This window comes from Heterocephalus glaber, unplaced genomic scaffold (assembly GCF_053883595.1).
Source record: "Heterocephalus glaber isolate CG9 unplaced genomic scaffold, H.glaber_assembly_v1.0 deba00000122, whole genome shotgun sequence".
NCBI lineage: Eukaryota > Metazoa > Chordata > Mammalia > Rodentia > Bathyergidae > Heterocephalus > Heterocephalus glaber.
In genome coordinates this window covers 75792582-75814285 of record NW_028258138.1, presented here as the reverse complement: position 1 = coordinate 75814285, position 21704 = coordinate 75792582, and the positions used below count along the sequence as shown (strand labels likewise).

General features: G+C 35.3%; 1 protein-coding gene across 5 annotated transcripts in view; it reads left to right on the top strand.

Annotated features, from left to right (window-relative positions):
• Znf148 (zinc finger protein 148) overlaps positions 1-21704 on the top strand; it is a 131321-nt gene that overhangs the window by 44730 nt on the left and 64887 nt on the right. For 3 of the 5 annotated variants that reach the window (XM_087216306.1, XM_087216296.1, XM_087216314.1), the window contains 3 exons: positions 871-1006; positions 8843-8954; positions 11275-11623. In XM_087216306.1, the coding sequence (XP_087072432.1) occupies positions 11291-11623 (333 nt within the window). In that variant the 5' untranslated portion in view covers positions 871-1006; positions 8843-8954; positions 11275-11290. The remainder of the gene's footprint in view (positions 1-870; positions 1007-8842; positions 8955-11274; positions 11624-21704) is intronic. The other 2 variants (XM_004835221.3, XM_087216300.1) reach the window with 1 other exon arrangement.

Below are 21704 nucleotides of genomic sequence, written 5' to 3'. Positions count from 1 at the left end.
CCCAAAACAAACAAAAAACCCAAACAGACATATATATCATTGAAATATTTTAAAAAATGATTTAATATAATACTTTTTGAAGTTTGTAGATGGGATTATTACTAGATTTATTCTAGGTGGGATAAAATTTTTCTTCCCTTTGCACCATTGTAAACTGATGTAAAATGACAGGATCTTTCATGTATCTCATGAAGCAATGCATACAGCCTTTAGATCAATACTAACCCTAGAAATGCTTACCAGGATGTTTCCTTATATGCACCCAAGTTCTTTATTTTTTTTTTTCTCTTTGGGATAAACTCAACATTTTCTGTGTAATTATTATTATTATTTTATTAGTCAGCTTTTCTTATCCAAGAGCAGAGCAAGTATTTTGTATGTAAATACGATTTTAGAAGTGTAATCTTTTTTATTGTGAATACATACACATTCTCTATGGTACTAGTTGTGTTATTTGTAGGCCCTGCCATTTTGTTTTCTTCTCTTGTTATGTCATAAACATTACAGAGCGGATAAGAATAAATGTTTTTAAGTGGTTCCTTAACCTTTGCTTTCTTTTTTCTAACCTTTCAGGTTTGTAACATTGTGAAATTTCTTCAGTATTTCATTTCTCTAAAGCTGTACTCTCCAGGTCTAAGCAAATCATTCTTTACAAGGCCAGAGTTATTTTTCAGTTACTAAGTACTACTACTGTGCTTTCCCAGTTTTATACCTAAAAATCAAGTCAGTGCATTGGTCGTTCAGACGTAGTTTTACAGAGAGTGCTTACTTTTATATACATACCAGTTTGTACATAATGTATTTATATAGCATTTTTCCCTCCATAAGTAATATGTCTTGTTTGTTGTGTATGTATATGTTTTCTTGTAGGAATTGGATGGCATAAGTGATTAAGGTGATATTGAGGGTTTCTGAAGCCTGAGAAAGGTAGAAACTCAACCATGATTTCTTTTTCAACTCTACAGCCTTCCCTTCCTTGAAGTCTTCATTTTTACCTTAGTCTCAGGTAATTTTAATACTTTCATAAGCTTAAGTAAGTTTTTTCAAATATAAATCTAGTTTTTAGTGTATCATGTTAAATTTGTATAGTACTTGCTCTTTTGGTTTTTTATATCTAAAAGAAACTTTTTCTTGATCTAATTTTTTCTTAAAAAAATAGTTTTAAGACAAGATTAATAAATACCCTTTTAGATTTTTAGTTAACAGAAACATATATGTAGCTTAGCATGTAAACCTAAGTAAGACATTGTTTTCTTATTTAACTAGCTCTTCTTAGGAGGGGGCTACATATTTTCACCTCCCCCATCTGCAGCATCCATATATCCATGTTATATTCTCCAGAATTTCCAGGAAACTATTTTCATATCTGGAAAAACTGGACAATTAGACCTCTTGATTTAATTGTACTTGCTGTATAATTTTTGAAGTATGGTAAAACACTAGTTATTGTAAATTTGTATGTATTTTATATTTACCTACAAATAAGGATGCAGTCTTGTAGATAATTCAGGAATCATTTGTATTTGATCTGTTGGTATATAGAGTTGGCTACTGTGACAAGCTTATAAAGGTAGAAATGTGTGTATTTTTCTTGAAAAGCCCATGTAAACTGCCCCAGAATTGTGTGAAGGCTATGGAATAATTATGATCCAGTGCTCCTTGTCTTGCTCATCTTTTTTAAAATTTATTTATTTATTTATTTATTTATTTTTTGGTGCTGGAAATTGAACTCAAGGCATTGTGCAGTGGTACTTAGTACCCTAAGTGTCACCCTACCACTGAGCTGCTATATACCTCAGCCCGTGCTGTTCCTAGTATTTGGATTCTTTCTTATTGTCTGAGATGGTTATCCTTGGGTCTGCCAGTAGGAAGAACAGAAACAGAAGGCTGTTCTTTCCTTTAAGGGGAGTTGTACTATATATCACTTCTACTCATATCACATTGGCTATGTTATGTGCCCACACCCAGCTGCAAGGGAGGCTGGGTAATGATTCTTATCTAAGGTGGATAATGAGTCTTACCTACACAGCCATATATCTCATATAATTTTTATTGTTGGATAAGAAGGTGAGAACAGATTCTGGGAGGATAGCCAGCTGTCTGTCACGTTAGGATTTATGTCAGATTTACTTTACATTTCTCAAAAATAAAAGTGAAATTTTTTCATTTTTAAAAATTTTACTTTATTAGCAATGTGTATAGTATATAATATTTACATTCCTTGCAGGAAGTTCGTACATATACATAAGACATCTTATTCCTTTCTTTCATTCCCTTTCCCTTCCCTCCCTCCCCCTGCCACCTTTCCTTTATCCTCTTCCTTTTTTTTTTTTTTTTTTTTGATACCGGGGATTGAACCCAGGAACTTGTGAGGCAGGCAGTGGAACCACTGAGCTAAATCCCCACCCCACCCCCTTTTTGTACATGTTTGCAATATATAATGTTTACATTCCTTGTGTGGCATTGGTACTTGTATATAACACAACCTGATTCCTTTTTATCATCCTGTCTCTCTTCCCTCCCTCCATCTAGAATATATAAAGAACTCAAAAAATTAGACCCCCCCAAAATAAAAGACCCCCCAAAAAGGGTTAGTGAAATAAATATACACTTGACAGACGTACACATGACCAATAAATACATGAAGTAATGTCCAACATCTCAGGCCATTAGAGAAATGCAAATTAAAACAACTCTGTGATTCCACCCTACCCCAGAAAGAATGGCTATCATCAATAAATCAAATAACAACATGCAGGCAAGGCTGCAAGGCAAAAGGAACCTATCTTTACTGTTGATGGGAATGTAAACTAATAAAATCACCTTGGAAGTCAGGATGGAGTTTTCTCATAACACTAACACTAGAAATTCCATTTGACCCTGCTATTCCTGTTCTAGGTATCTTCCCCAAAGAGTTAAAGATAAATGCATGCATGTCCATGTTTATAGCAGCACAATTTGAAATAAATCTTGGAAACAGCCTGTATGTCCATCTAAAGATGAGTGGATAAAGAAAATCTGATATTTGGGACGCCATGGAGTACTCTTCTGTCAAAGAGAAATAAACGAGTTATTTGTAGGAAACTGGATGCACCTTGAGACCAAAATGTTAAGTGAAATAAATCAGACACACAAGCTTAAATATCACATGGTTTCTCTTACATGATGAGAAACTCAGAGTAAAAATAAAGAACAAAATAAAAGATAGGTAATAGGAAGTAGGGATATTAAATCATTCTTGAAGGGGATCAAGAGATGATATTTAAATAGTTAATACCTTTTCCTTTCTGGAACAAGTCTTTGTTGCTATATAGTGCATAATAAAAATAACTGTTAGGTGTTTAATTTTTGTTCATAGTATGCATCGTATGTTTATAGTATGTTGATATTTTAAAATGTAAAGGAAAATTTAGGAAGTATTGTTAGTATTCCTTTTACATACCATAGAGAATTTAATTTGCTTATAGAATCAGCTCGACTATTATTTGAATTACTGATATTGGTATAAATGGTAATGGTATGGCTGGGTGTGGTGGTGCATGCGTGTAATCCCAGCACTCAGGAGGCCGAGGCAGGAGGATTGCTGTGAGTTTGAGGCCAGCCTGAGCTACACAGTGAGATCCTGCCTCTAAAAAAAAAAAAGGTAATGGTTACAGTCACTAAAACCAAAATGTAGAATACTTTTTTTTTTACCTTTTGTCTCCTGTTAAAGATAAATTATAGCTGTTTCTTAATCAGTTTGAGTTGGTATAAATTTGGTTTTTCTCTTCTCTCCATACTGGGTATTGAACCCTGGGCATTGATTAGGCTCAGCAGCTGCTTTCCACTGAGCTACATCCCCATCCTTTTTTTAACATTTTATTTTAAGGTTTTAATTTGAAACAGGGCCTTACTAAATTGTCCAGGCTGGCCTTGAACTTGCTATTCTCCTGCCTCATTCTTCCGAGTAGCTGTGGTTATGGGCATGTGCCACCATGCCAGCTCAATTTGATGTTTGAAATACCACTCTTTTCTTATCATTATTTTTTTGTTACATTGTTTTACAAGACTTTAGTGATAAGTATTTGGAATGCAGCATATGCTTAGAATCTGTGGTTTTTAAAATTTTTTTTTAAGGAGGGCTTCAGTGTTACATAGAAAAGCCTGGTGACTTCAGCCTAAATGTTTCAAAATTATTTTCTGTGGGGGCTGGGGATTTAGCTTAGTGGTTCTGCCACCTGCCTCGCAAGTGCAAGGTCCCAAGTTTGATCTCCAGTACCAAAAAAGAAAAATTATTTTCTGTGGTTTAAAAATGATCATAGTTTTTTTTAGTTGTGATGTACAAAATCTTAGTTGTAAATTCTCTGATTAGTAATTGTTAGCACCTGTTAAAATATGTTTACTACTACAGATCTTTTACTATTGCTAACATAATCAGCAAGATTTTAGTCTACTTCCCATTGTTATAAATGATGTTTCTATTATGATGTTTTGAAATAGCTTCTTAAAAATAAACATATGGTACCTTATAAGATAGGCTTTATAAGGTGCAAAATGAGAGACATAATGAGGAGTAACTGAAGAGGTCTCTGAATATGGAATATACCTACACAAGAAATTTATTTTCTTTTTTATGATTTTAGGAATTGAACCCCAGATTTTGCACACATAAGCAAGCGCTCCATCGCTGAATTATATCCCAGCCCATAAATATTTTTGAAGCATGTATTCTTGCTAAATTGCTCAGGTTGGCCTTGAACCTGCAGTCCTGCTCAGCCTCTAAAGTAGCTGGGGTTATAGGCATACACTGTGCCTGGCTGGATTTATTCTTTCCATTTAAAGATACAGTGATATTTTGGTTCCTAAGCTTCCTCACTATACTTTCTTTTGGCTTATATATAGTTAAAACAGCACATTGTTCAGTGACAATTTATGGAAAATAATCTTACTGCCAAGTTCAATAAATAATACAGAAAAGCAGAATATTTATTTATTTAGAGATAGCATCTTGCTATGTTCCCTAGACTAGTTCTGAATTCCTGCACTCAAGAAATCTTTCTACCCTGACCTTCCATGTAGGTAGGATTATAGGTATGTGCCACCACACTTGGCATAATAAGCAGATTCTTTTTTGATTTTGAGACATAGTCTTGCTATATAGTCCAGGCTGGCCTTGATCTTGCTATGTAGCTCAAGCTGGCTTCAAACTAAAATCTTCCCCCCTCAGTCTACTGAGTACTAGGATTACAGGTATGTGCCATCATGCCTAGCTCATTATCCTGCGATCTTTGAATGAGAAATATTTCTTTGATGCTTGAATGAAAATTAATTAAAGGTGGTAAGTGGCAGATACATTTACATTCTGAAGGGGAACCGGGTGCTTAAAATAATTTAGAAGATTATGGTACAAGCCTTCTAATCTGTTTTCATTGTAAAACTTACAGCCTTCTTTTCTTTGGTATAGGTGTTTATTTATCACTACTCCTTGACTTATCAGACATATTTAGGATTTTTATTTTCCCAGTTAGGAGTGGAAAAATAAAGGAGGGAGATTTTCTTGCCAGGGGTTTGAAGAAAGAATGGAGGAATTAAGAATTAAGGTCACAGGGCCAGGGATATAGCTCAGTGGCGCTGTGCCTGCCTGGCAAGCACAAGGTCCTGAGTTCGATCCCTGGTACCAAAAAAAAAAATAAATTAAATTAAAAGAATTAATATCGTTTTAAGAAGATATCTGTAAGCCCATGAAAAATGGTTGAAGAGAAATTCACTGAGATACAAGTATTAGATGGAAATTGGAAAATGGAAAAATGTAGAATGGGCCCAATCTATTCAAAAGGAGAAAAAGGGATTCTGTGTCAGAAGTTCTCCTGTGTTAGCTATGAGATGGAGTACTCATCTACAGTGTGTTTGATTGCTGTACCAAGCCAAGCACTGCTTATGAAGTGGCTTCAGAGTAGGACAAGAATGAGTTCAGTGACTTCTTAACTTTTCCAGGCCTTTTTTTTCCTTCTTGTTGAACAGAGATTCCTGGGAACTAACTGTTCAGCTCCCTCAACCCCCAGCAGTCTTTCATATGATTACAATAATTTAAAGGAAGTGGTAATTGCTTTCATCTTCTCTCCTATATAATATGCCTAACTGTTGAATGCACTTGCATACACATTTGCCTACATATTTGGGTCAAAAAGCAGTTGACTTTTGAGGATTTAGCAGGAAGAGACACTTAATTCTGCACATACTAATTTGGATTGATCATATCAGTGTACACTTCATTGATCCTCCCTAAAAATACTAAATTAGATAAGAGAAGCATCCATTAATTTTTAAGCATGGGGTCCTTTGTTGTATTTGGACTTTTGAATGTACAGTAAAGCGTGTAAGAGCTTTGACTGAGAGAGATCACCTTAGTTATCAGGGGGAAGAATGAAAACTATCATGGCATAGCGCCGGAAATTTAGCTCAGTGGTTCCACTGCCTGCCTCACCAAGCGCAAGGTCCTGAGTTTAATCCCTGGTTCAAAACAAAACAAACCAACCAAAAAAACCCCAACTATCTATCATGGCATAGAAAGGAGGAGCAAGAAGGACAGTTTTTAAAAGTACTTTATCTAGTTCATCATTTTTCTTAGAATACATTTGTCCCATTTCCTTTTTCCATAAGCTATAGAAGTTTCCTTTTTGTTTTGTTTGAGGCCTGCATTTCATTTCCTGTCCAACTTACTCTGGAGACAAATTGAGGTGTGTGATGTAGGTATGGCTTAGTTTGTCTTTAAAACACATTTTTGTTTTGTTTTTTGTTTTTTAAGACAGGGTCTCACTTTGTAGTTCAGGTTGGCCTTGAACTCACTATATAGCCCTCAAACTCGTGGCAGTCCTCCTGCCTCAGCCTTGTAAGTGCTGGGATTACATGTGTGTGCCACCACAGTGGGGCTGGGGATGCAGCTCAGTGGTGAGCTTTTGCCTGGCACCCATGAGGCCCTGGTTCAGTCCCCAGCACTGAGGGTTGGAGGGAAGAAGCAAAAAGAAGAAAGATGCTGGTACAAGGTTTGAAAAAGGAATAAAATAAAAAGTTAAAATAAGTCTTTCCCCTGTAGATCTTTTTTATATCACATCTCAAATTCTACTAGTAAGTTTTCTGTCTGGAAAATAATTCTCTCCAGAATAATTATTGGAGTTTTTTATCCTTTTGAAAAATTGTGGAAAAAATTTTCCTATCTACTTAGGTAGTTCTCCTTAATTTTTTTTTTCAATTGTTTATCTAGTAGAACCCACACATTCTTTTTAATGACTGCATGTATTCCTTTGTGTGCTTGAATCATAATTAATGTAAATTTCGTATCAGTGGATATTACTTTTTTTTCTAGTTTTTGCCCTCAAAGGGCTTCTTCCAACACCTTTGTACATGTGTCTCTGGGAACTTTATGGATAACCTGTTTCTGGTGGACTTCTGTGGATAAGCCTGTAGGATTGTGTAAGTCCCTGTCCCTGAGGATGATAGGACAGGGATACGTGCAGTTTTATTTTTGATAAGTATTTCCAAGACTCATTTTAAAACTCTGTGCAGTGCTCCTTGATATAGCTCTATGCTAATGTAGTATTTTGTGACATTTCTGAGAAACTATGTCAAACCCAATTTCCAGGTTATCCAATTTAACTCCAAATGTATGACTCAATTTGGGCCATAGGAATAAGGAACAGTGGGTAAAAAGGAAGAGAGAGCCCTTTTTCGTGTGTATGGTCTGTTTTCAGGAAAATTTATCAAGAAAAATGTCAGATTTGTTTTCCACTTCCAATTTTTATATTTCCTTTTTGATTTACTACCTCCATTGAGGTAGTAAATTCTTTCTGTCCCAAGTCCTTCACACTGGCACTTTATGCTTTTTTTGCCCTGAAATATTCTCTATCCCTAAATTACTTTTACTTCCTTATTATTTTGGCTTGATGTTAGAAATATATACTTCTGTTTTAATATATATGTATATGTAAAATATTGATACAGTAGTATAGAAATATACTGTAGTTTTAAATACCCTGCATATATTAGGTTATACCAAACTTTTAATAATTGATGAAGTACATAATCAAAAACATTGGCGTTGAGGTCTCCTGTTGTAGGGAAATGTAGACCTTAGGTTGGGTCAACAAATCAGCTCTAGTTTTCACTGTTTTTTTAAAAACAAAAACTAAGAGTTTCCCTAATCTGGTCTTTTTTTAGTAACTTGTTCTCTTACATTTCCCGTATTCTAAAAGCTCAAAACTTTAAAAAATAATGGTGTATGTGACAGTAGCAGCTGCAGCTGCAACAAAGACTTGTAGTAAAGGGTGGCTGTGTGTATGTGTAAGTTCCTACATAAGTTAGGGGCTTCCACGCTCTTTAAGAAAACAGTAAATGGGCCGGAGATTTAGCTCAGTGGCACTGCACCTGCCTCGAAGCCCAAGGTCCTGAGTTCGATCCCCAGTACCAAAAAAAAGAGAACAGTAAATAGTTTTTAAAAATGTGTAAATAATTTGCAGGGATTATCAAAGTATGGGCCAGAATAACATTTAGCCTTAAAAGAAATCCACTTAGTCACTGGATAGTATGTTTTTAAAGAAATGTATAAAATGGGATTTTAAAAGAGAACAGTTGCTTGGTAATGTGTTTAAAATCTTTGGTCTTTAAAATGTCAGGTTTGGTACCTGAAGATTTTTTTAAAAGTAAAATCAGGTGCTTGCTCCTTGTCCTGTATATAGTCTAGACTGACACTAGTTGGTAAGAGGGAAGGCAAGAAAAGCAAATATGATTTTATACTTTTGTTTACTCTGGTTTTTGTAAAGTTTTTTGAACTGATCTTTTAAGTAAAGGTACTTCTTTACTATTCTAGGTAAAGGAAAGAATATTTTGATTTCAGTAGTGATTGGAATTTAACTTATTTGATCTCTGAAAGTCATGATCAAGGAAATGATCTTTATGTGATTGGGAAAAAGGTATTTAAGGTAAAATATAATCAGTGTATTTATTCATTTTGTAAGTCCTCTATGTTGGGTGGTGAATATCACATTTATTTTACATAATCTGCTAATAAAAATAGTTTTTAAAGAACAACTTTATAACACTTTGATCTTTTTTGAGATGAAGTTTCTTTAGTTTTGTGATTATTGTTAGTTACCATAGTAGCCAAGTGGAATATGAATTTACAACAACCAAAGTTAGAATGGCAGATTTAATCACATGGTTTATATGAGAAACCCAAAGTATAAAGGACTCAAAGAGCAAAATAAAAGGTAGATAATAGGAAACAGGGAGATAGATCTTTTACCAATGGAAAGGGGATCTAGACATGGAGGGAGAAGAGGGGAAGGTGAAATAAAAAAGGTTGCCTGGGGATTTAGCTCAGTGGTTTCGCTGCCTGCTGTGCAAGCACAAGGACAGGAGTTTGATTCCGGGTACCAAAAAAAAAAAAAAAAAAAAGGATTAACATGCATTATTGCAATAGACACGTGCCAATTCTCATAGGTGACTGTACTCGTGATGTACCTCAGACATGCACTAACAATAACAAAGTGGGAAAAGGCGGCACATTTAAAATGTTCTGAAAAAATTATTTTCCTGTGATAATGGACAAAGTTTATAGATAAAAAATAAAGATAAGTTTATAGTACCTAGTTCTTACTTGCTGATAACCTATTAAATTTATTTAACCCTGTGTGACTAAGTATATCTTAGTAATGACAATATTACTTTTATTTTAACATGTTAAAAAATTTCTAAAATAAAAATTTAATATGGAAAGTATGGAAATTACAGATAAACACAGATGAGAAAAAAAGGTGATTTCACTGTGAAATGGTACTTTTAATGCTGTTAGCCTTTCAGGTAAACCTACAATGTAGTCACACACACATATACAGAAATACATATGCATGCATTCTCTGCAGCATATTGAAATATTTTTCCAAATCTTCAAATATTTTTTAATAAAACTTTTATGACTGAATTACTTTTAGTTTCAACAGGCTTTTTATTATAAGTGCAGGTATCATAGGTGTAGGTCTTGAGTGAACCCACCTGTGCAACTAGATTTCTCAAGAAAAAAAGCATCACCAGTCCAAATATTCTTCCTTCCTCCTAGAAACAGCATCCCCTCCCCACCATGGGGTACCCACTACTCTGATTTTATTTTTAAAATATGAGGGTATTTACATACAGTAAAACTCACTTGATCTTTGAAGTGTACAATTTTTATTAAATTTACTATGTCGCACAACCAGCAGCTATCAGTATAGTCCAGTGATGGCGAACCTCTTAGAGCTTTCAGTGATAACAAACAACCCACTTCAGCATGTGTGCCATAGGTTCCCCACCACTGATATAGTCCTTTTTTGGTGCTAAGGTCTTACTGAATAGTCCAGGCTGGCCTTGAACTTGCTCTTGTAGCCCAGGTGGCCTCAAACTTGTAATTCTCCTGCCTCGGAGTCTCATGTGCTGGATTTATAGGCATATGCCACCATGCCTGGCAAGTTTAGTTCAGTTTTAAAAATTAGATTTCAGCATATTTTAACCTGTTTTCTTTTTGTTGAACATTTAATGTGTTTTTAGCTTTTCATTATAATCATTGTTGTGGTGATTTCCTGTGTGTTTTTGTATACATTTCTGATTTCATTCCTATAAATTCTAAGATGTAGAATTACTGGCTTAAAGAATATGTACATTTTTGTGGCTTTTGAATATACACTACCAAATTGTCTTTTCAAGTAGCTGACCTAATTTGTACTCCCTGTATCTATTGATAACTATCTCTTTTTTTACTACCTCAACATTGAATGTATTTTTTAAAAAGAATTGTTACTAGTATGGTGAAATATGGTAACCACTGTTTTAATGTTTATTTCACTAATTACTACTGTGGCTCTTTTTATATGATCAATGATTATTTTAAAATTTTCTTTAATGATTTATCTGATAGTGCTGTCTGTCAGATGCCTTGAGTTTATTTCTTTTTATATTTTAAGACTCTTCAGTATGTTAAAGCACATACATCTTCTAATTGAAGTTATAATACTTTACCTAAATTTACTTTACTTCAGGTTCATTTTTAGTAATGAAATAGATGAGGGTTTTACTCATTAATATCAAAATGAAAATTTATGTTTAACTATACTAGCCTTTGGAAACCTGGTAATTAAAAAATTCTGAATTACATGAATAAAATGTTTTTATTTGAATGTTCCTTTCATAAGTTGAAATTTTAAAAAATATCAAGTAGACACATAAAACTAATTTATTATGCTTTGTTGCCAAACTTGGTCTTTCTAGGCAGTTATACTTAAGCATGAACATTGACGACAAACTGGAAGGATTGTTTCTTAAATGTGGCGGCATAGACGAAATGCAGTCTTCCAGGGCAATGGTTGTAATGGGTGGAGTGTCTGGCCAGTCTACTGTTTCTGGAGAACTGCAGGAGTCAGTACTTCAAGATCGAAGTCTGCCTCACCAGGAAATCCTTGCTGCAGATGAAGTGTTACAAGAGAGTGAAATGAGACAGCAGGACATGATATCACATGATGAACTCATGGTCCATGAGGAGACGGTGAAAAATGATGAGGAACAGATGGAAACACATGAAAGACTTCCTCAAGGACTACAGTATGCACTTAATGTCCCTGTAAGTAATTCCTTTATAAGATACTGAAGTTAAAGCTAGAAATTGTAACTAATTTGTGTTAATTAACATAAGTCACTGAAGAAATTAAAATAGTGAAGAAATCATGTGAAAAGCAAAGTTAAGTTTTTGTATTACATCATTTTAGAAACTTGCCTTTTTTAGGCTAACATGTATTTACCTATCAGGATTATTTGTGTATTGAATTTTAAGGCTTAGTTTTTAAAGATATTTTGTTTAACTTCTAGGTTTCTTCTTAAAGAATAGAAAGTTTAAATCTTAGACATAATTAGAAGATGGTCATGTACTCAAGGGTTTTTTCTTCAAATTCTGCAACTCCTGACATTTCCTGCCCATCTTGTTTTTGGTAGTTCTGGGGTTCAAACCCAGAGCCTCATGCACAGTTAAGCACACACTGTACCACATAGCTACATCCAGAGCCCCTTGACTTTAATTTTTTCTGATTCATCCCTATTCTGTGTCCAGTTTGTATTCTTCACTTTTTTAAAAAGGATATCAGCCCTTTTACTCTTTGCTGTCTATTCTAGATACCATAATCTACAACTAAGATAGTCTTTTGGGGGCACATATATCTTTTGACTTCTATCTTTATTTTTACCTGATCAGTAAAGTCATGGCTGTAATGTGATTCTCATCTCTTCTTTTTGTGAATATGCTGTACTTTTTTTTTTTTTAACTTCAAGATCTTTGTATATTCTGCTTAGAATATTCTGGCAGATATACTTTGTTCTTATTTTTTAACCTAGATAGTTCATCCTCATCACTCTACCACTTCTGTTTACCATAGTTGAGTTTCTGCAGTAGGGATTTGTGATTACTTATTGATAGCTATCTCTTTGGGAGGTGGGAGACTATGAAGGTAGTTTTGTCTAGTTTTCTGTTCTGTCCGAGGTGTTGAAACACAATGAGAATGAGTGGTTAACTACTCACAGTTACCTTCTCCCATTGAACAGGTGGCTCAACAGTTCTTCACATAGAGGCACTAGTTCCTTTTTTTTTTTTTTTTTTTTTTGAGGTAGGGTCTCACTTTGTAGTTCAGGATGGCTCTGAATTCACTATGTAGCCCAGGCTGGCCTTTTACTTGCGGCAATCCTACTGCCTCAGCCTCCAGAGTACTGGGACTACAGGCCTGCACCACCACACTTGGCTTGATTTGATAATATTTTAAAGATTTTTACATCTATGTGTATGAGAAATACTAGTCTGTAGTTTTCTTATAATGCCGTGGTCTGGTTTTGGCATTAGGATAATGCTGGCTTCATGGAATGAATTAGGAAGTACTCCCTCTGTTTTTATCTTCAGAAGATATTATGGAGAATTAGTATAGTTTATTCCTTAAATATTTGGTAGAATTCACCAGCATACCCCTTTAGGTCTGGTGCTTTCTGCTTTGGAAGGCATTATTTGATTAAATTTTTCTTATGATGTAAGCCTGTTCCAATTGTCTATGTCTTACTGTATGGGGTTTAGCAGATTGTGTTTTTCCAGAAATTAGTGTTTCATCATGTTCGTCACATGTGTAGGCATGAAGTTGATCATAGTATTCTTTCATTGTCTTAATGCTTTTGTAGTTTCCTTACTTTAATTTCATTCTTTTTTTTGAGACAGGGTCTCTCTAAGTAGTCTAGGCTGGCATTGGACTGTAGCCCAGGCTGGCCTCGAACTCATGGTAATCCTCCTTCCTCAGCCTCCCCAGTGCTGGGATCCACCATGCCTGGCTTTTAATTTCAGATATTAGTAATTTATATTGTCTCTCATTTTCTTAGGCTGGCTACTAGCTTGCCTTTTTGTTTAATTACTGTCTTTACTGTTTTTAAGTTTATAGTTCAGTAGTGTTAACTATATTCACAGTGTTGCACAACAGATCTCTAGAACTTTTTCACCTGACGAAAAGGAAACTTCGTATCTGTTGAACAAGTTTCCATTTTCCTTATTAGAGGCTTATTGATTTTGTTGATTTTTCAATAGTTCATAAAATGATTTTGATTTTTTCCCTGTTGATTCTGTTTTTAATTCATTGATTTCTGCTTTAGTTTTTATTTCTTTTCTTATGTTTTCTTTTGATTTAACTTGTTCTTTTTTTGTAATAAATGGAAGTATAGGTTATTTATTTTGAATTGTTCATTTCTAATATATGCTTTCAATACTATAAACTGCCCTGTAAACACTGCTTTAACTGCTTCACACAAGTTTTGATAAGTTGCATTTTTATTTTATTTAGTTCAATATAAATTTCTCTTGAGATTTCTTCTTTGAACCATCCATTTTGCTTAGAAGTACATTGTTTAATCCCAAGTATTTGGGGTATTTTCCAGTTGACTTTTTAGTTTTAATTCCATCGTTATCAGAAAGCACACACTATATGATTACTGTTACTTCATATTTGTTAAGGTGTGTTCTATAGTCCAGAATATAGTCTAACTTGGTAAGTGTTCTATGAATTTGAGAAGAATGTGCATTTTCTTTTTAATTTTAATTTTATTTTTTCATACTGGGGATTGAACTTGGGACCTTGTGCTTCCGAGGCAGGTGGTGGCACCACTGAGCTGAATCCCCAGCCCAAGAATGTGCATTTTGCTGGTGCTAGATGAAGTCATCTATAGATTTCAGTGGCCTTTGTATTGAGCTGACTGTAGCCTTAGCCTTCTTTGATCTTTTGGATACTTTCTGTAGTAATCTTTCCAAATGAGATGTATAACTTCTCACTCCCCTACTAAAACTTCTTCAGTAGTTTCTCACTGCTGGACAGCCAAAATACACTTTTTTGCATAAGTTGGAAATACTGTGGTCTTTATAATCGGGTCCCTTCCTATCCAGCTTCTTCTACAGTAGTGCAGATACCTCTTCTCCCATAATTTCTTGCTCTAAGTGTACCAGATTACTTTAGTCGCTCCAGTTCATCGTGATATTTTTCTGTTTCATTTGTATATGCCTATTCTTTGTTTGGCAGCCTATTGTTTACTTAGCCTAAAAATCTTTCTCATTTGTGTGATTTTTCATTATAACTAACTTATTTTACATTTCTTTGCTTGCAAGACTTTTATTGTTATGCACTAATATTTCCATTCCATATGCTGCCTGTAAATTTTCTATACTCAATACCTGAGCTATGATAGACAATCAGATATGTTTTGAGTGAAAATACACATTTTATTTATGTATACATGTATGCATGCATGCATGTAGCAGTACTGGAGATTAAACCCTTCACATTGAACAATATTCCCAGCTTTTTTTGTTTTATTTTTTTAAATTTTGCAGCAAGGTCTCCATAAAGTTGCAAGGCTAGTCTTGAACTTGAACTCCTATGCCAGCAGGGATTATAGGCATGTAGGTTTTTTGTTTGTTGGGTCGTTTATTGGTTTTGTTTGAGACAGGGTCTCGCTGTGCAGTTCAGGAGGCCTTGACCTCACTATATAGCCCAGGCTGGCCTTGAACTCACACAATCCTCTTGCCTCAGCCTCTCAAGTGCTGAGATCACAAGCGTGTGCTGCCACGCCCAGCGAGGTTTTATTTTTAATTGAATAATTTAAAGTTAAATGCTCAGAGCTTTAGTTTATAATTCAGGATGTTTTGTGTGTGCACGCACATGTGTTTGTGTGTGTGTGTGTGTGTGTGTGTGTGTGTGTGTGTATCTGCCTGGGATTGCACTGGGGGTTGAACCCAGGGCCTTTGCCGTGAGCTATATCCCCAGCCTCTTTACTTTGTAATTTTTGGATAGGGACTTACTAAATTGTCCAGGCTGAGTTTGAATTTGCAATCCTCCTGCCTTGGCCTCTCAAGAGTGCTGGGATTGTAGGTGTATTCCTCCACACCAGATTTATAATTCAGAATTTTGACAACTGCATAAATGTATATAATCTATCATCCATCAAGATATAGAATATTTCCATCATCTTAGAAGATTTCTTTATATTTCTTCTTGGTCTCCTCCACATAATTGTTAGTACTTTTTAAAACCACAGATGACTGTTGTCCCTTGGGAACTACATGTAAATGGAATAATATGTAATTTTTTGTCTGACTTCTTTCGTATAGCTTGTTTTTCAGATTTGTCCATGTTGTTACATGAGTACCAGAGGTTCATTCCTTTTCCTTGTGATTAATGTTATGTTGTTTTAATAATCCCAAATTTGCTTAGTCATTTCCCTTTTTATGGCTATTTGTATTGTCTCTTGTTTTTAATCATTATGAATAAAGCTGCTATGTGTTTTGTAAAGACTATCTTGGCACATTTTTGTACAAATCTTATTTTTCCAGTTTTCATTCTATTTAATCGATTAATCTTTAAATCAGTATGATGTCATTTTGATTGCTATATCTTTCACAGTAAATGTTGACGCCAGGTAGTGTAAAACCTCCAGTTTTGTTATTTTGCAAGACCGTTGAGACTGTTTTATATACTTTGCATTTTTATGTGTAGAATCCATCTTTTAGTTTCTGTAAGGAGAGTCAGCTGGGTTTTGATTTGAATTGAATTGATTACATATGTTAATTTGATGAAAAGCAGCATTTTAATAATACTGGCTTCCAATCCATGAACATGGTATATCTCTGCACTTATTTAAGTTTTTACAAAATGTTCTGTATTTTTTGGTGTAGTAACTTGACACACTTTGTTAAATTTATACTTTTTTCATACTTTTGAATACTACTGCAAATAATATTTTTAATTTTTCACTAGTAGGCTATAGAAATGCAGCTGTTTCTGTTGAAATTGACTGTGTATCCTGTGACTGTTACATTTACTTAGTCTCATGGGTATGTAGAGTAGTTTCTGTGGTTCATTTTCTATCATACTATGTATTTTACTTCTTTCTTTCTAATCTCTTTTATTTTTTTTCCTTTACTGCTTTAATGAGGGCCTACAGAAAAATTGATGAATAGATGTGATAAGAACAAATCTTTGATTTGTTCCATATCTTAAGGAGATTGCATTCAGTCTTTTACCATTAAAGATTATTTTAGCTATAGGGTTTTTCATAGATGACTTATTACTGTGAAAAAGTTTTGTCAAAGGCTGAGAGGTTTTTTTAAACCATAAAATGATATTTAAAAGCTTTTTCTGCATCTGTTGAGGTAATCATGGTTTTTTTCTCTTTTATTCCATTAGTATGGTAAAAGGTATCAACTGTCTGTCAGATGTTTTATCTTCCATTCCTGGATTAAACCACATTTGGTTATGTTTTGTCATTTACATGTTGATAGGTTCATTAATTAAAAAAATTTTTATATGTAAGTTGATGAGGGATATTAGTTGTAGTTATCTTTTCTTGCAATATGTATTTAGGTATGCTGAGCTCATCATAAGTGGGTTAGGAAATATTTCTTCATATATTTTTTGAGTTTGTGTTTGATAGGTGTTATTTCTACTTTACTTATGTGATAGGCTTTACCAGTAAGGCTAATCTGGTACTGAATGTTCTGTGTAAGAAGGTTTTTAAAAATTAGTACATGTTTACATTACATAGTGATTACATCCCTTGTGAGGGGTTGGCACATGTACATAACACATCTTAATTCTTATTTATTCCCTTTTATTTCTCGCCCCTCCTTTCCTCCATTTTTTGATCCCCTTCATTTGAACAAAATCTATCTCACTACTTCATATTATCTATCTTTTATTTTTATCTTTATTTATATTTTGGACTTCTCAAATCAGAGAAACCATGCAGTAATTAAGCTTGTATGTCTGATTTATTTTACTTAATGTTATGGTTCAGGGTGTATCCATTTTTCTGCAGTGACTTGTTTATCCTTTCTTATTGCAGAATAGTACTCTGTTGTGTATAATACCACATTTTCTTTATCCACTCATCTGTTGGTGGACCTGTAGGCTTCTTCCAGAATTTAGCTATGAATTGTGCTGCTATAAACCCGGCTATACATCTATCACTGTAATAGGATGTCTTTAATTGTTTTGGGAAGATATCTAGAAGCAGAATAGCTGGATGGAATGGAATTTCTATTTTTAGTTTTTTGATGAATCTCCATACTAATTTTCTGTTTTGTTTTGTTGAGACACGGTCTCACTGTGTATCCCAGACTGGCCTCGAACTAGTGAATCCTCTTGCCTTGGCCTTCTGAGTGTGGAGGTGTGCACCACCACACCTGGCTCCATACTGATTTTCATAGTGATTTCACCGGTAGGAAGATTTTTAGTTATAAATTTAGTTTGATAAACATACATAAGGCTACTAAATTTTTTTCATTAATTTCAATAAATTGTATTTTTAAAGGATACCTCCTTGTTTAACAAGTTTTTCATAGTTTAATTGTTTAAAGGATTTGTAGGGATGTCTTCTTTTGATTGGCCAGCTTTTCATCACTGCAACCAAAATACTTGAAAAAATTAAGAGGAGGAAATGTTTGTTTTGGTTCATGGATTCAAAGGTTTCAGTCCATGGTCAGTTGGCTCCAGGGCAGAAACATTATGGCTGAAGAACTTGGTGGAGGAAAATTACCGACCTCATGGCATCCAGGAAGCAGAGAACAGGGGAGGAGCCAGAGAGGGAGGGGCTGGGGACCAGAAATAGTGTCTGATGTTACACCCCCCAGGATCCACTCAGATTCACCCAGTCTAGGTGTTTCTCACTCCAATCAAGTTGACAGTTAAGATTAACCTTCACAAGTTCATGTCTTGTCAACTTGGCACCCAAACACACCTTCTTAAACCACACTTAATCTCTAAATAGAAACAGTAACAAGGTCATAATTACATCAAACATGATGTAACTGTCCTGCATACAACCAAAAATGCACCTTCCCCAGTATCTTTGCAGTTTCAGTGTTGCTTGAAAGTGCATGTCCAAAGTCTCCTCTGAGATTCAAGGCAACTCTTATTTATGAGCTCCTAAAAAGATCAGAAAGCATGTTACCCCAGGATACAATGGTGTAAACATTCCTGTTCTAAAAGAAGGGAGGAATATGTGAATACAAAGGAATAAGACCAAAGAAAGTCTGAAACCCAGCAGGATGAACATTAAACCCTGTAGCTCAGCATCCAGGGCACAAGATGAGGAGATGTGTGCACTATAGGTTTGGGGCAGCCCCATCCTATGGCCTTGCTGGTTGTAGCCCATGTCCTCTCTCATAGGCTGACTTTGCTTGATGCCTGCAGCGTTTTTAGTAGACATTCCATATTCCTTGCATCTCCAACTTCCTGGTTTCTCCACTTCAGCTTTAGCTTCACTCCCTCTCAGGGTCTCCTGGCAGGGACTCTGACCCTGTCACATATTGCCAGGACTCCCATTCCTTTTTCTGAAGTCTAATTGGCAGCCTCCATGACCTCCTAACTCTTACATCCTGCATACCTCCAAACCAGTACCAAAGGGACAACAACCAGGTCTGCTGCCAGCTTTAGCTGTAGCCACCCACCTTGGACCATGGCTACAGCACTCTCTAAGTACCTGCTTGGCTGAATTGTTGTTGGTGCATCTCTTTAGGGAGCCCAGAAGGAGGAGGGTACTCTGAGCCTGAGTTCTCCAAGCAGAATCTAAGGGGTTTTTAAGCCTATGTTGGGTCAGATCTGGCCAATTTCTGAGATGCCCTCTGAGCATCTTTCTTACTGTTCCTATCCAAACTACTTGGCTTTTTTTTTTTTTAATAGCTCTGATCTCTGATCTCTGATTTCTTCAACAACCACAACTTCCTTAGCCTCATCTTTACAAATATTTCTTTTCTGGCCAAACTGCAAGTGTTTCAGATGTTTGAGCTGTGTTTTCCTTCCAAACTTTATTATAAATCTGGCTAAAAGCAGCCCACAATATTCATTCCACAGCCTAAGCATTAGGCTTCCTCAACATTTCTTCTACCTGGTCAATTAGTATATTGCCTTTAAACTTATCTTCACACAAAGTTGTAGGCATGGGCAAAATATAGACAAATTCTTTGCCAGAATGTAACACCCATGGCCCTTAGTCTAATTCCCAATAAAGTCCTTGTTTCCTTCTGAAACCTCATGAGCACATTCTTTACCGTTCACATTTCTCTTGGCATTCTGGTCTTCTAAGCTCCCACTGGAATTATCTGTCAATCTCTGCTTACAGCATTCTGGGGCTTTGCTAGCCTTCATCTTCAAACTGTTCCATATTCCTCCTGCAAACCAGTTCAAAGGCTTCTGAACCATATGGTTCAGTCACAGCAGTGACCCCATTTTTGGTACCAGTTTTGAATATTAATCACCTTGCCATTGCTGGAACGAAATAATCTAACACATACAACTTAAAAGAGGAAGGGCTTATCTTGAACTCATGGTTTCAGCCCGTGGTCAGGTGGTTCTGAGAGAAATATCATGGTAGAAGGGTGTGGCTGAGGAAACCTGCGCACTTTGTGGTATCTATTAAGCAGAAAGCAGGAAAAGAGCCCGAGAGGGAAGAGTTGGAAACAGATGTATTTCCCAGTCACACCTTGATGACCCAACCCATACAGACCCAGAAGTGTGCTTGTGCTTTGCTAATCTCCCAGGTGTCTCTCAAGGTAATCACATTGACAGTCAAGTTTAGCTGTCACATCTTTCTTCTTGATATTGGTAATTTGTCTTTATTAAGTTTGGGTAGAGATTTATCAGTTTTTCTGGTCTCTTCAAAAACTTTGAGTTGTAGGTTTTTAGATTTTGCTTTTGATTGTACATTCTTTCATTTTTTACTCAGGTGGTTTTGTTTTGGCTTGGTTTGACTTTTTGAGACAGGGTCTGAAGTATGGTCCAGGCTGGCCTTGTACTTGGCTACATATAGCCCACACTGGCCTCAAACACTCAATCCCTCTCTTATCCTCCTGAGTACTGGGATTACAGGCATGTGTTACCATTCTTGGCTTCATTTTTACTCTTTATTTTTTCCTTCTTTCTACCAGTTTGGTTTTCATTTATTCTTCATAGCTTTTTAAAGTAGAAAATGAGATGAGATGTTAATCTTTATTTTTAAAGTGAATGTTGAAGCTCTTCTGAGCACTTTTGATGTGTTGTCTTCATTATAATACAGTTTTAAATACTTCTAAGCTTCTTTTGTGATTTCTGTTTGATCAATTAGTTAATTAGAAGTGTTCTACTTTTAATTAAGAGTATTTGGAAATTTTTCAGATACAATTTTATCACGTACATCTAATCATGTAGTTAAAGAATATACATTGTAAGATTTTGGTCCTTTTAAACTTTATAAGGATTTTGTTTCATTGCTCTGCATATGATCTAATTTTTAATGCTTTATGTTCATTTGAAAAGAATATGTATCTGGCTGTTGTATAATGGTGAGTTCTTTTGAAGTTGTGTAGTTATGTTGTTTTAATCTGTACTGATGTACTTAGTCTGAGTGTCAGTAAGAGACTTTGGAGTCTCCCACCATTAAAGTTTGTTTTCAGAAGGACCCAGTGCAAAATTATGTGTTACATTTAATCCTCATGCCTCTTCAGTTGTCATTAGTCTGGGTTAGTTCTTCAGTTTTTTATTTATTGCATTTTTTCATTTATTTTATAGGGTGTCCCTCAGTTTGAGGGATTTATCTAAGTTAAGCATCTTCACCAGGGATATTATATAAGTAGTTCTATATTTTCTCCCCATTGCTTTCTAACAGGTGGCACATGAATTTTGTTGTGGCATTCTGATCCACTTTGTTCAGTTTATTATGATAGCATCTGCTAGGCCTTATCCCTGTAGAGTTATACTCATTCTTCTGTGGAGGGGGCCATTACTGGGGAACAAACTTAAGACTTTGTGCACATATTACATTTTAAAAATTTATTCATTTATTTTTATGTGTATCAATATTGTGTTTTTAAAAATTCTATTCACCAGGTTAAAAAAAATAGTTACTGTGATAGTTTAATACTGTTTTTGGCCAGCACGAGCCTCTTGAAGCTGGTTCTGTACAACCCCTCCCCACTTCGAGTGCTGGAGATTAAATCCTAGGCAAGCACTTTACCGCTAATCTACACCCAGCTCTGGCTCTGTGTCCTTTAATATGCCCATCAGTTTTGAACACTTCCTTGCTTTTTGGCACAGGATGTTCTAGCCCTGTCTTGTATTTTTCCTGCCTCAATCCTGGAGCCAGCCATTTCTCTAAGGAGT